Source organism: Artemia franciscana, chromosome 10, assembly GCF_032884065.1.
Source record: "Artemia franciscana chromosome 10, ASM3288406v1, whole genome shotgun sequence".
NCBI lineage: Eukaryota > Metazoa > Arthropoda > Branchiopoda > Anostraca > Artemiidae > Artemia > Artemia franciscana.
The window spans coordinates 28,613,104-28,629,338 of NC_088872.1; the positions used below are offsets into that span (position 1 = coordinate 28,613,104).

The 16,235-nt window shown below is 36.8% G+C and overlaps 1 protein-coding gene across 5 annotated transcripts in view; it reads right to left on the reverse strand.

Annotated features, from left to right (window-relative positions):
* Positions 1-16,235, reverse strand: part of LOC136032025 (ankyrin repeat and BTB/POZ domain-containing protein 2-like) — a 195,492-nt gene that overhangs the window by 90,914 nt on the left and 88,343 nt on the right. For all 5 annotated transcript variants that reach the window (XM_065712108.1, XM_065712106.1, XM_065712107.1 and 2 more), the window contains one exon: positions 1,760-1,963. In XM_065712108.1, coding sequence (XP_065568180.1) covers positions 1,760-1,963 — 204 coding nt within the window. The remainder of the gene's footprint in view (positions 1-1,759; positions 1,964-16,235) is intronic.

Genomic DNA, 16,235 nt, shown 5'->3' on the forward strand with positions numbered 1-16,235 from the left:
TCTTGACCAGTTTAAATAAGGACAAGTAGTAATATAGGTAGATGCAGCTGCGTTTCATCGGACTTGGTTCCTTTTTTTCAGGTTTCAGGTTTTTTTTTTGTCCCAAGTGCAAGTGTATTGACGATACATCAGCTGCGTTGATATATTTTAGCAAGTTCGCTGAAAACTACATTTATTTTAAACTTTGAAACATTAAAAATATACCAAAAGGCCTGGCCCAGCTTTTCTGGTAGAAGCTAATAATGTATGCTTGTTTTACCTTCCTCAGTCCCATATTTTTGTTCTTACTGATGGCAAATAACAAATACAAGGGGTTTTTGCTGCATGCGTTACGCGACAGCCGTTTCGTCTTTGAGAGACAGAGGAGAAGAAAAACAATTTAAATACTTGAAAAGAGGCAAAATATATGGAATTTATATTGAAGTATATGGAAGTAAAATGAAAAATATAGGAAAAGTAAAAAAATCCACATGCCTTAAGTGCAGGGACATTTTTCGCTATGGAACAGAGTGCCAACTGCCCCCTCCAAACCCAAGTTTGCTCCCCAGACTTCAGTCCCCCCCGCTGAGATTTAATTTCTTCAAATAATCTTCTGAAAACTAAACTAAGCTTGCATAATTCAAGTATCCAGAGAAACAGGTCAGTTTTCTTTATATATCTTTGCCTTTATGGTAATATAAGGATAAATTTTTAGTTTTCACTGTCATTTTCACTTGATTTGTGAAAATTGGCTCCAACTTTGCCCCCCCCCCTGGATCTTGGCGAAATTACCCACTGCTCAAGTGAGTAGGGGACCAAAGTCCCTCCCCCTGTGTAAATGTCAACCAGAATCTGAAATCTTATTTTTGTGAGGTATTTTAACGTCTTATTTATTTTAATGTCAACAAAGGACCATACAAGAGAGACAAGGACGTATATAGGAGTTATTCTGAGGGCGGGGAATTTGAAAAACGCACAAATTATAGCGGAATTTTAAGAAACTGTATTAAGTTGTCAAAACACGGAGTGGACACAAAGCCCTGCTCTCCCTTTACCAGCATGCTTGAAGATAGTTATCCAAAATAACGTTCTACTGTATTTGTGATTTGGTGAGAATGCTTAAGCTTTTGTAGATTAACAAAAAGCTTGACATCATTCTTGAATGATGATCGTCATACAATAGAACATTGTGGAAAACCTGCAAATGGTATCTAAGATGCTGAATTTGCCCCTAGATATTGTTTTACAAGAAATATAAACGTACCTAGGAAACAATTTTTTTTAATATGAAATATTTTCTTAAAAAATTGATTTTCGATTTTGTATTCTCTTTAGTATTTTTTTTTTAAGTCTATTTAATTAGTGCCGTCAATCCACAAGAACTAGGAGGGATGGATCTTCGTTATACAATCTAGCAGGGAGCTATTTTTTTGAATGAAAATCCAAAAAAAAGTGTATATTCAAAATCTTAGGCTCCACTCCGCGAATTGACGCCACTGCATTTAATGTCAAAACAATTTAATGTCACAACATTTCAGCTACTCTCAAAAATCTCTTTTCCTCACTTTTATAAGGTTACTTTCACAACTTCTTCTCAAAGATGACTATTCCGAGAAAACCTCGACTTTTACAGAAGCTTCTTAATTTTTGTCACCGAAATTTTTGTAGTCAACGCTGTAGACTTGGTCTATAAGAAAATAACTAGAAAGATGCTCTATTTGGAAAAAAATCCTCTTCCAATTATAATCGGCAAGCCAATGAAAACTCAAAATCCACTTACACAAGAATTGCCTGCTTGAAAGTTGGAAACTGAACTTCTGTGACTAGTTGATTTTTCTCTGTTTGTGCTACAAGAATCTTTGTGAGGTGAGACTTGTATTTTGGCACGACTGCTATGATTTTGAAAACCGTAATTGGGAAGGGGCTGCTCTATTCTTCCAGTTACACCCTTTAGCATGAACTCTGCACTTCTGTAAGTCTGAAACTGTAAAAATACTACCGTCAATGACAACATCTACAAACATCTTGAATCGTATCGTGTAATTTTCACGAGTATTGCAACCCATTTTGGGAGTATTTTGTCGCTTTTCCTAAGTCACAAAAATTGTTATCATGATCATAACTGCCAATGAATAAATGTCAAATTAATGAGTTTTTCTTATTTGGAATCAGCGTAAAGAGCGGATTCTTTGCAAAAGCAGAGCACGTCTCAGAGTTTTATATTTCTCTTGACATAGTCTCTCATCTCTTTTGTCCCTCTCCATTATGTGACTGCACTGCCTTTACATGACATATGATAAAACAGTGAAGAACAAATAAAAATAATTAAGGAACAAAAACCCAACGAGTTTTCCAAGATTTCCAGTTTCCCCCTCCGACCCCCCCCCCCCCCAATGTCAAAAGATCTGGTCGGGCCTTGAAATAAGAGCCCTGATGCATGAGTTACTTCTAATTATCAAATTTCATTAAGATCCGGTCACCCGTTCTTGAGTTAAATATACCTCTATTTTTCTAACTTTTCCAAATTAACAACCCCCAGCTCCCCCAAAGAGAACGAATCCGTACCAATTATGTCAATCTCGTATCTATAACTTGTGCTTACTCTTCCCATCAAGTTTCATCCCGATATCTCCACTCTAAGCGTTTTCCAAGATTTCCGGTTTCCAAGATTTCTGTTTCCTCCCTCCAATCCTCTATATCCCCGGATCCGATTCGAAATGAAAATGGAGCATCTCATACATAAGAATCTTCTGTATACCGAGATTCATTGAGATCTGATCATCCATTCGTATGATACCTCGATTTCACGTTTTCCAAGAATTCTGGCTTCCCCCTACAACTCCCTTCAATGTCACCAGATATGGTCGCGATTTAAAATGAGAGTTTTAAAGCACAAGATCCTTCTAGATATCAAATTTCATTAAGACCTGATCACCTGTTCGTAAGTTACAAATACCTCATTTCTTCTAATTTTTCCGAATTGCTCCCCCCAACTCCACCAAAGAGAGCGGATCCGGTCCGGTTATGTCAGTCACCTATCTTGGACTTGTACTTATTCTTTCCACCAAGTTTCACCCTGATCTCTCCGCTTTAAGCATTTTCCAAGATTTTCACCCCCCCCCCCCTAATGACATTGAATCCGGTCGGGATAAAACATAAGAGATGAGTTTCGAGGTCCTTCTAAATATGAAATTTCATTAAGATACGATCAATCATTCGCAAGGTAAAATAACTAATTTTTCTCATTCTTTTGAATTAACCCCCCCCCCCAAGTCCTCAAAAGAGAGCAGATTCGTTCCAGTTATGTCAATCCCGTATCTAGGACTTGTGCTTATTTTTTCCACCAAGTTTAATCCCGATCCCTCTACCCTAAGCATTTTCCAAGAGTTTAGGTTCCGCCCCCCAACTTCCCCTTCACTGCATAAGGTTGAAATTTAATATAAGAGCTTTGAGACATAATATCCTTCCAAACATCAAATTTCATTAAGATCCGATCACTCCTTTGTAAGTAAAGAATGCCTCATTTTTCTATTTTTTCAGAAATTAACCCTCCCCCCACTCCCCCAAAGACAGCAGATCCGTCCTGGTTATATTAATCACGTATCTAGGACTTACGATTATTTTTACCACCAAGTTTTATCCCGATCCCTCCACTCTAAGCGTTTTCCAATATTTTAAGTCTCCCCCATCAATTCCTCCCAATATCCCCGGATCCAGTCATAATTTAAAATAAGAGCTCCGAGACACGATGTCCTTCCAAAATTCAAATTTCATTAACATCCGATGACTCCTTCGTAAGTTAAAAATACCTCATTATTCTAATTTGTTCAGAATTACCCTCCCCCTCCAACTCCTCCAAAGAGAGCGGATCCGTTCCGGCTATGTCAATCACGTATGTAGGAAATGTGCTTATTTTTCCCACCAAGTTTTATCCCGATCCCTCCAATCTAAGCGTTTTCCGAGATTTTAGGTCCCCCCCTCAATTCCCCCCAATGTCACCGGATCCAGTCGAGATTTAAAATAAAAGCTCTGAGACACGATATCCTTCCAAACTTCAAATTTCATGAAGATCCGGTCACTCCTTCGTAAGTTAAAAATACCTCATTTTTCTAATTTTTTTTTTAATTACCCCCCCAACTCCCCCAAATAGAGCAGATCCATTTCGGTTATGTCAATAACGTATCTTGGACTTCTGTTTGTTTTTACCACCAAGTTTCATTCCAATCCCTCCACTCTAAGCGTTTTCCAAGATTTTAGGTTCCCCCCTCCAACTCCCCCCAATGTCACTGGCTCTGGTCAGGATTTAAAATAAGAACTCTGAGACACGATATCCTTCCAAAAATCAAATTTCATTAAGATCCCATCACCCGTTCGTAAGTTAAAAGTACTTCATTTTTTCTATTTTTTCCGAATTAACCGACCCCCCACTCCTCCCAGATGGTTAAATCGGGAAAAATATTATTTATAACTTAATCTGGTCCGGTCCCTGATACGCCTGCCAAGTTTCATCGTCCTAGCTTGCCTGGAAGTGCTTGAAGTAGCAAAACAGACAGACAGACAGACAGACCGACAGAATTTGCGATCGCTATATGTCACTTGGTGCCATAAAAACACGTGTTAAAGGAATAATTACAAGAACAAGAGCTCATATGGCACTTGTGACGAGGCAAGAAGAGCTAAGAGTCAAAAGCTTATATGGTATGAGCTCTAACAAAATTCTAAGAATCAATAGATTGATTTAAAAGGAAAATCAGAGGCTTAATGCCGTTCGGAATTTAAAATAAGAGCTCTGAGTTACGATGTCCTTCTAAAAATCAAAATTCATTAAGATCCGATCACCCACCGCAAGTTATAAATTCCTCATTTTTTCTAATTTTTCCTCTCCTTTTAGCCCCCCAGATGGTCGAATCAGGGAAAACGACTTATCAAGTCAATTTGTGCAGCTCTCTGACACGCCAACCAATTTTCATCATCCTAGCACGTCCAGAGGCACCAAGCTTGCCAAAGCACTGAACCCCTCCCCCTAACTCCCCCAAAGAGAGTGAATCCAGTACGGTAACGTCAATCACGTATCTAGGACGTTTGCTTATTCTATCCATCAAACTTCATCCTGATTCCTCTACTCTCAGCGTTTTCAAAGATTTCCGATTTCCCCCTCCAAGTCCCCCCAATGTTAACAGATCTGGTCGGGATTTGAAATAAGAGCTCTGAGACATGAATTCCTTCTAAATATTAAATTTTATTAAGATCCGGTCATCCGTTCTTAAGTTAAAAATACCTCAATTTTTCCAAATTAACATCCCCCAGATCCTCCAAAGAGAACGGATCCGTTCCAATTATGTCATTCACGTATCTAGAACTTGTGCTTATTCTTCCCATCAAGTTTCATCCCGATCTCTCCACTCTAAGCGTTTTCCAAGATTTATGTTTCCCTCCTCCAAACCCCTATGTCCCCGGATCCAATTCGAGTCGAAAATGGAGCATCTGAGACATAAGATCCTTCTATATATCAAGTTTCATTAAATCCGATCGCCAATTCGTAAGATAAGAATAGCCCAATTTTCACGTTTTCCAAGAATTCCGGTTTCCCCTCTAACTCCCCCCCCCAATGTCACAGGATCTGGTCAGAATTTAAAATAAGAGCTTTAAATCACAAGATCCTTCTAAATATCAAATTCCATTAAGATCTAATCACCCGTTCGTAAGTTACAAATACCTCATTTTTCCTAATTAAACCCCCCCCCGCCCGACTCCACCAAAGAGAGCGGATCCGGTCCGGTTATGTCAGTTACGTATCTTTGAGTTGTTTTTATTCTTCCCATCCAGTTTCATCCTGTTCTCTCCGCTTTAAGTATTTTCTAAGATTTCCGGTAACCCCCAACTGCCCCCTCCCAATGACACTGGATCCGGTTGAGATTTAAAATAAGAGGTCCGAGTTACGAGGTCCTTCTAAATATGAAGTTTCATGAAGATCCGATCGCTCCTTCGTAAATTAAAAACAAGTCATTTTTTCTAAGTATTATGTCAATCACGTATCTAACACTTCTGTTTATTTTTCCCATCAAGTTTCATCCCGATCCCTCCACTCTAAGCGTTTTCCAAGATTTTAGGTTCTTCCTAAGATTTTACGAGGTCCTTCTAAATATGAAGTTTCATGAAGATCCGATCGCTCCTTCGTAAATTAAAAACAAGTCATTTTTTCTAAGTATTATGTCAATCACGTATCTAACACTTCTGTTTATTTTTCCCATCAAGTTTGATCCCGATCCCTCCACTCTAAGCTTTTTCCAAGATTTTAGGTTCCCCCCAAACTCCCCCCAATGTCACCAGATCCAGTCAGGATTTAAAATAATAGCTTTGAGACACGATATCCTTCTAAATATCAAATTTCATTGAGATCCGATCGCCCGTTCGTAAGTTAAAAATACCTCATTTTTCTAATTTTTCAGAATTAACCCTCCCCTCCCCCCAACTACCCCAAAGAGAGCGGATCCGTTTCGGTTATGTCAATCATGTATCTAGGACTTGTGCTTATTTTTCCCACCAAGTTTCATCCTGATCCCTCCACTCTAAGTATTTTCCAAGGTTTTAGGTTTCCCCCCCAATGTCACCAGATCCGGTCGGGATTTAAAATAAGAGCTCTGAGACACGATATCCTTCCAAATATCAAATTTCATTAAGATCTGATCAACTGTTCGTAAGTTAAAAATACATTTTTTCTATTTTTCCGAAATAAGTGGCCCCCCGCTCCCCCCCAGATGGTCAAATCGGAAAAAGGACTATTTCTAATTTAATTTGGTGCGGTCCCTGATACGCCTGCCAAATTTCATCGTCCTAGCTTACGTGGAAGTGCCTAAAGTAGCAAAACCAGGACCGACAGACCAACAGAATTTGCGATTGCTATCTGTCACTTGGTTAATATCAAGTGCCATAAAAGCACGTATGAAAGGAATTCACTGTTGTCATTAGATTTTCAACCAAAAAGGAAGCAGTTTGAGCTTTTAGTGTCACTTCGGTATTATCTGCAAAAAAAAAAACACAGTTAAGGTGTCATTAGGAGGTAAACACCGTGATAAGTCATTAATCTAAATTAGGTATGATAAGGGCCCTAGTACGGACCTCCAACGGACACCAACATTATCTAGGGCTACGCCCCGATACGTGACCAATTCCATCAACATGAATTTTTCGGCCATACAAGTCAGATCTTAATAGTTCAAGTCCTTTACCTGTAATTCCTGCATTGTTGACTTTTTCAAGCAGAATTCTGTGATTTAGTGATTTATTGAGTCAGATGCCTTCTTTATGTCATAAAATATGAATAGAAACTTGATTTTTATTATTTAGAAAATCTGGGGGTATTTTTATAAGCCCCATTTCAGACAATTTATTATAAAAGATATTCAAACAGCATTTCTTCTCTTTTTGAAAAAGATCACTTTGCCGTCTTTACATAAATCATTTAGGTAGACCGATTGAATTATCGCCAGGGAAAGAATTCATGCCCAGTCCCATTTTCGTCGGTCGTTTTGTTTTTGTTTGTTCTTCGTTCTGTTTGAAAAACTTCAAAAGGTTTGTTTGTTTTTTCCCCTTTTGTACTGAGTACGGCTATTTTTAATACTTTCACTGATAATGCATTTTTACGGTATTTTTCACTGAAAAAACAAACAAAGATATTACGCCTTTTCGATTTTGAAAATTAGATTTAAACCCCCTCAACACCTAGTTTTCGCGAATTGATACTACTGCCAGGAATAGTCTAAATCTGCATCTTTTAAATTTACTATTTATGGCACCCTTTAATCCTATAAATGCTGTTCTCATGGTTATTTTCAGGGGCAGCTAGGGGGTTCACCCTTTCCCATCTGCCCCGAAATGTTTGTCCGATATGTAAAAACGTAACAAAAATACATAAAATAAATTTGGGACGTATTCTTTAAAAGTTTATTGTGTATCCCCCCTACCCCCACCGAAAAAAAATCCTAGACACGCCATCGCTGTTCCTAAGGCTTTGAAATTTCAGGGTTTATTAATTCGTGTTTATAACTTTATGGGGCAGTTACTACGGTGGGACAATTATCTATATTTATTTGTTCTCCTTATGAGCTTATAGCAATTAAATAAATTGCGTTGTATTTTATTGATTTTATTAAAAATCCAAACGAACAATGATTCTGATTGTATCAGACACTTTCTGCGAATATGGGTTTAATTTATTAACAAGGTAGATCATTGAGAGACTCTCTGCAGTAAATTACTAAGTATGGGTAAGGCCCCTCCATACCCAAATAGCAAGCTTTCGGGGACAAATGCTAAAAAACCTCATGCTTGCCTCATCGAGCCAATGATAAGTAAATATTGCAACGAAGAGAATTATCTTCGTTTTTTTTTAATCAAACAACGATTTCATAAATCAAAGAATATTGGAAATGAAAATTTAAATAATAATATGATGTTTAATTGGAAAACAATGTGAAAAAACTAATAGTCACAGGGTCGGGAAGGAACAAAAAGATCGTAGGCTATAAATTATGCTTTATTTTGATTCCAGAAAGCGAAATTAGCTTAATTACAGTATCAAGACGGGGTTAAAGTTAAATTCGTGTTGAAAAGCAATAGGAATTCGTCGCTATTTTCGAAAAGCAATAGGAGATTGTGAACTTCCGCTGTTCAATGCAAATTTATTTCTGAACTCCTGGATCCTGTATAAATGATAACCTGAAACTACAACTAATGGATGACATTTCTGTGTCGTTAAGTAAAAACAAATCCGTATCTAGGGGTAGTGGGCTTCCCGGCTTGAACCCCCCTCCAAATATTTCTCTGACTCGCAAATTGATTTTTAAAATGCGAGTAAAAAAAGTATTCCCTAAAAAATAAAAAAAATATTATCTCCCACTATAAAATTAGTTTTAAAATTGCAGGTAAAAACAAAACTTATTTGAGACAGGTCCACAGCACGGGAACCTCTCCTTCATTCTATTGGTAAGTCCCCCTCCCAACAAAAATTCTTTTGGTATCACTCCTCCGAAAATAAACCCTGGGTACAACCAGGATAACAACTCTTAGTGATTTTTCACTATTTCTGGTGATTTTTACGCTGCCTAAAAATAAAAAAGAAATCACTGAATCAGCACATAAATTACTCTATTATTGAAAAAAAATACCAAATCAACCAAAAACTCAATAAAATCTAGTGATTTTGTTTTTCACAGGGTGGAAGCCCTGGATACGACACTGAGTAAGAAACTCGTCCCAGTACAGGATAAATAATCTTGGGATTTTGGTTTTAGAATAGAAAGGGACATGTCAAAAAGTTTTTACAAACTTTTCAGTCAATCTCCTACTAGTTCCGTGGGGAAAACATATCTTGTAATGTATTTTATTGTCGTGTAACTGCTTCACATATTTTAAACATAGCATGGATATATGCAAATCCTAGAGAATAAGCATCCAAAATGCGACAAATGGGCATCTTCCCAGCCACTTTTACTCTTTTTTCGTTATTTCACCTAACACACAAACAGATTTTTTCGGGTATGAAATTTAGAGGGAAGAGCTAGGGAAGCATATACGTGGGATTTTAAAGCTTCTCTGAGGCAAATTTCGACCCCCTGATACTGAACAGAATTCATTCAGCCTAAATGATACTGGAGGACTTCTGTCTATTTTTTTTACTATCCCTTCAAGGTAAATGAACAAAAAAAAAACATAAAGTTAACTATATTTTACTAGTTTCTACATATTTGTAAAAAAAAAAAAAAATCGTCAAGATTGCCTGCAACAAGCTTGGGGGAAAGCTAAATTAACAACTGCGATATGAAACAACCTGAGGTTTTCTTAGAGCAATGAAACTTTCTATCCTTTTCCTTGACCTAATGACTACTTTAAAACTGAATGCGAATGATAGATTGAACCCAGCCTCGGAGAAGCAGTAAATACAGAGAACACGCTGGGCCTAGATACCAAAGTTATGACCTTTCTCAGTTCTCACGATTTTTTTGTAGCTTTCATTTCTGCAAAACAACCGATTATCAGCTTTCTTAGACGAATTGGTGTCAAATATCAAAGCATTTGATTATCTCTTGTAATTAATTCCACATGGTGTAAAATTAATGATTTGGGTCGTTGAGATCATAACTGATTACGGGAAAATTATTCCGACAAAACGAAGCGCGGAACTGAGCTTATTATTAAACCATCCAGAAATCTACTCACATAGTTCATGACAAATAACTTTTAAAAAAGGTAGGTTAAACACTGAGCTGGAAACACACTCACAGAATAGGGATTTCATGCACGTGAACTCCCCCCCCCCCTCATCACACAAAAGAATTCAATAATTCTTCGATTTTGCCAATCATTTTTTATATTTTCCATTTTAATCGCTGATTTTTTTTTTTTTAGGATTTATACCCGCTCCCCACATCATGTTTTTCGTCATGGTTAAAATAGGATAAAGATCCTCCTGAGCCATTACTGGCGCAAATGGCGTCGATTCGACGTTTCAGTTGCTGTTTTTTACAGCGACAAGTAGCAAGCTTGTCGCCATGGTTCTGATATCTAAAATTCATTTAGAACAGTTGTCAATAAGAATTTATTGGCCTGAGAAGGTTTGCGCAATTTAAGAAAAAAGGGAAACATTCCCCGAAAAAGGAGTTATATTAAAAAATGTTACGCCATTCAATCTAGAATATCAAAGATGCCAATTTCAGATATGCCAAGTCTCTATCTTTGAAAACGCGAAATCCTATATTTTCCCCGAGAACGGTAATGGGTGCGGCCCTAGTTTTTTTTATGACAAACCTAAAATTGCTATTTAGAATGCGATTTTTTTTTACCTGGGGGCGATTGTATCGATGCAGTAGTCTTAAGTTATCGAAAGAAGGTTCATTCGAATGAGAATTTTAGATTGAGTGCTTTTTTAGCAACAAAAAACATACGAGAGCCAAGTGTGAATTTGTGGTATTTTTTCCCGCTTAACAGCAGTTGTTGGCGCTATACAAGTACGCAAATATGCCAGATAAATATTCCGTTATTATAGACCATTTAACTAATAAAGCTGACGATTCTGGAATTTCTCAGAGTGGCGCATCAGCTAATAGAGTGGAGGCCATTGGATTCTTTTCTTAGAAAGTAAGGGTACATACGGTTATCTTTGGTCATTCGTTCTTTCTATTGAATTTGCATTTCATGAAAAATTGGAAATTCATGCACAATAAGGCGCATAAATATTGGCTCTAAACATCCAAAAATATAAACAGAAATTATTTAGTGGAATAAAAATTTAAGAGCTCAGTCTTTAATCCTTTGCTTAAAAAAGTGAAATTTTCAAAAAGTATGTTTCTTCTTCAAAATGTGGTTGAATAAAACTAATCAAAGTTAAAAAAAAATTTGTTAAAAGAAAAAAGTTTTAGTTACTCTTTCTTCCTTATTACTTATGTTTACAGCGGTCGAACCTTTGGAGCTTCAAACCGTCATTAATGTAATATTTTTATTATTGAGGTCTTTTTTTTGAATGAACAAAGAAACGGAGAGATTAGTGAGCTTTTGATGACGTTTTTACATTTATACGAGCATCTGCTAGCAAGAACTAGTTATATTGAACTGATTTAATTTATCAGCAAACCATTGTGGTCATTTCAAGAAAAAAAGAACTTCCTCTACACCCATTGGTTTTTCTGATGGCCAAGGCCCTACAACTACAACAATCAAAGCACTTCCCTAAGTGCGGGACGCGATGACTGCATAAAGTTTCGACTATCGAACAGCTGTATTATACTAAACTTCGCAAGAAAATGGAGAATGGTCATACTTTAGGTTGGGTTAGGTTTCCATAACTTTGTTTCTAAAGGATTATTTTATCATCATGTTTCATTAGGATTACCCTAACTTCACTTCTTGGGTTTGTTTCCAATAACCGACAAGTACCAAAGGTAGATTCTTAAATAAAAAGATGGAGCTGGATTGATAGCTATTTTGTATCTTGAATTACCTTTTAAGAAGTATTTGTCTTGCGTATTTAGGGATAATTTCTTCTAATAATGGAGATGATGGGCTGCAAGTGATTTTAGAGCAACGACACCTAGATGCATAATTTCTACAGGGAAGTTAATGACCGACTCTAACCCTTTGATTGTAATCCTTAGGGGGAGGGCTGCGATTCCCCAGGCTGAATAATAATCGCCTATCTTTATTCGAAATGCCAGGAATTCAGTAATAACAAAAACTTTAGAATATCACTAAGAAAGGACAATGAATAGTAGAATCCATATCAATAAATTTCAGAATGTAACAAACAAAACTGAATTAGAAGATTTTCTAATCAACAAAAATTTGGGCAGGGGCAGTTGCCCCCACCCCCTCTAATAATTTAGAGAAAAAATATTATATAGCCCAGGCCCTTTACTATCCGTATATTGACCCTCTTGTCCCCCCATAAAATGCTGGAGCTATACCCCAGCTTGTACTGCATTAAATCAAACTTATTAGGAAGGCAAACCAATTTATGTACGAGAGTATAACATGCACTATTGAACAAGGATAGGTATGGCCCATATATTTTGAAAATGTCTTTTTGCGTCTTTCCATTAACAAAATTAAAATAATTGGCCACTCCTATATTTTCTTGAATTGACCCCCCCCCCAGCCTTTGAACACGAAGCCCCTTAAACTATCTGAACGTTTTCTAGGTTTCCAATAATTACTGGTATTTTCGATATAGGTCCTATAGCTATTGTATTTTTAGACAGTTGTGCTAAACCCCCTCCCCCTTCACCCATGAAAAAAATCATGCTTATGTCCCTCATATCTATGACTTTAAAATCAATAACGTACATTTACTTCTCCTCTGCTTCGGTCCCTTGGGATAAAACTGTGGGGGAGCCGAGTTCTGGTTTTCATATTATGTTGGCTACCAAAATTGAAAAATGTTCATCAATTGAAATAGCCTGCTTTGCCTCTTTGACAGTTGATTGATCACAGTGGTTTTAATGATGTCACAAATCTTATTCTATGACAAGACAAGACGAGATTTCAATCTTGAAAGCGAAACTTGTGGACCTAAATTTGCAAACAAACTCTCTTGGGTGCATCATAAATTAACGCTTAAGATTGCGTGATCAATAATGCATTTTAAGTACTTTTCTAAACAGAAATCTAATACTGAATTAGACATGGTTGTTCCAAGTTCCAGATATGACATCTTTTTTATTAATAACGCCTTTTTAGCGTCAATGATTAGAATCACTTTGTGAGCGTGTGCAATGCATCTGACTTTACAATCCCGTGGGGTCTTTTCTCTTATCACTTTTGAATTAACATATTCGTATTAACAAAATGAAATGTAGTGTCATGGAATGGAATCAAGAGGATGGGAATTGGTTGTCTTAGGTGTACATAGATGTGAAAATTCCGTAGTGCCTTCAAAGCGGTATAATGTCTTCGGTACTTGTCTGTCATAGCGCCTATTCATATAGAAGCTAAGTAGAACCTATATCTCTGACTAATCCTAAGGAAATATCGCAAAATGTGATGAAAATATAATACTTTAGAAGTAAATTTGGACCATATATTTGCATATTAGAGGGGAGGGGGGATAAAGTCTAGCGGGTTTGCGTGCAAAATGTGTTAAGTACAATTATTCTGAATACTATGAAGATAAATTTTTTTTAGACTTCACATTATACAAATGCTTTACCCCCATCCCACCCTCTCTAAAGTGCAAATATATAGCCCAAATTATATATTTCCCATCTATTATGTCACCTGTCTTCGTTTTGTCTCCCGCTAAGCTGAACGAAATTAACGAAGAAACCGGTTCAACAGTGTGTCAATTGATGAAGAACTTAACTCAACCTCAATGTCCATGAGAAAGCAAGTACCCAGAAGGCAATAGGAGTATTTGGGCTGCCTCAAAATAGTATAATTGGGATAATTTTCTCTAGATCCTTTTTTTCTCTTGACAGATTCTTTGGCTTTCTGATATAATAATGGTAATATTTTATTAGTTATGAGACCGTATTGAAAACCAAAATTATAAGTAAACGCGATGTAGAGTTTAAGCAACACTTGGGTGCTGTTGAACTGATAGAAAACGGAGAGAAATAGATCGTCATAATATTTTTCAAAGACTTCCTTGTATATTGTCTAGCGACACTTATGATGAATTAGTCTTGGCGTATCACACTAAAGCATGGCTGTTATATGGATAATTTGGAGGTCAGTGGTAAAAACAACTTATAATCATGTTAACGATAATAACTGCACTAAAACAAAATTCGTTGGGCACTAAAAGTAATTACTTATGCTGAAGTTCGTCACTGGCAATAAACTTAAACCCGTGAATTCTAATATGGACAAACTAGTGCACATGTTGAAAACGATGAATGTGAATGGGAGGTGAGTTACAGAATACAATTTACATAGTAATAATCATTCATCCTCATACATCCTAATTAAAGAAAAAAAAAGTAAGAGCCTTCCTTGAATCAAGATGCCGATGCAAATTTGTTCGTTAGATACCTGACGCATTGCCAAATAGTGGTTGATTTGAATATTAGCAGATTTTATAAATGTAAACCCCCTTTTGCTGAAAGTTCCCCCGTTATGTCTGCTCGAAGAAGGGAAAAGATGGAGAAATTTTTCGGCAAAGGATTTTTCCGTCCTCGATCATAAGACGTTGGCTTTAAATCCCGGATGTTCCAGAAATTATTACGGCGGGGGGTGGGGGGCGAGGTAGTGAAAGTGAAGAACTAAGATATTATTGAAACGGTAGTAAGGATTCTATGAGAAGCAAATATATATTTCGTTTAGGCGTGGTAAAAATTGTTAATAAAGAAATCAATTTTGACAGTTCAGAAATGTAGACAGGGTGTATTGACCGGAATGAGCTCCAAATCCGGTATATAATAATGAACTTGTTTGTAGGCACGACTGATGGAAAGGTAGTGTTGTCTAAGAAATTATTGATAAATTTCAAATACGAGTTTAAATATAAAAGAAAGAAAACATTTTTTAGCACCCGGTTCTGGGGGTCCTTATCTCGAACCAAAATTTTTGGGCATCAGGAATCCCTTGGCTCATGAGCTTACGGATTCCAAGTTTCAATCCATTAAGAGAAAAGGGTCATTTGGTCCATTTTTGGTGGGAAACTATAAACATTTTTTCTTTTTCCTTTTGTCTTGGGGTTTCAAGGATAAAAGTTCAAGATGGTCAGAAAAATAACTTTTTTTCGGGCACATTTATCAGGTAACTAAGCCCCCAACCTAAACTACTTTCGTTCATTAGGGTTCTTACTTCTACTTTCAATTCTAAAGCTACTCAGACAAAAAGTTTATTGGTCCTTTTTGATCCTCTATCCGGCTACATTTTCGGGTAAAATAATTCTGTTCCATTTTCTCCTTCATATTTAGGCCCGTTTAGCCAAAAGACGAGAGAATTTAAGTTTTGTTGCCTCTCGTATGAAGAAGCTTTTTCCCTTTGATGTTTCATTTTTGGAACGGTGCCTCATGATAATGTTTTGTACCCTCTTGGCCCGAGACTTACAGCTGTGATTTTCAAATTGATCATGGAAGACAAGTTTTTTTGTCAATATCTGGGCCTCTTAACATCATTATCTTCAATAAAATATATTTCCCAAAGACTTTCCTTATCGCAGAAATTTGTGTATTTGCCATGGCCCAGGCAAACAATTCCGAGCCAAATGGATACATAGATTAACCCCTCCCCATTTTTTACTATAAAACCTATGTGTAAGTAATTAGTATTTTGTATAATTTTCAGCAATTGCCCCAGGGGCTGGGAGGTCATTTTATCCCTGTATCAATATTTATTGGTTCTTTTGATCTGATATTATGGGTGGTTGTGGGAGTGGCAAAATGGGCATGAAAATGGGCTTCTTCCCGCCAATCACCGTCAATCTTTCAAAAGGGCACTAAAACTTTATATTTCCAATCAAACAGCCAGCTTTGAAGTTTATACAACCACCCCTTCCTTTTAAAGTGGCCGGGGAAAAAATATATAAATAACGAATAGTAGCCTACCTTGAAAGCATAGACACACAACGCTAGTGTTGGCTCTGATTATACAAGCAGAGAATATAATTGTATTCATTGAAATGTTCGTTTTCAAAGCGTCTACATATAAGACCTGCTTTAGCATGAAAGACCTGCGCCAATTTATCATTGCTATTGCTTTTTTGTAAAATGGTGCCGTAAGTAATGGTATGAGCAAAAAGGAAGACGCAAAAATTTGAT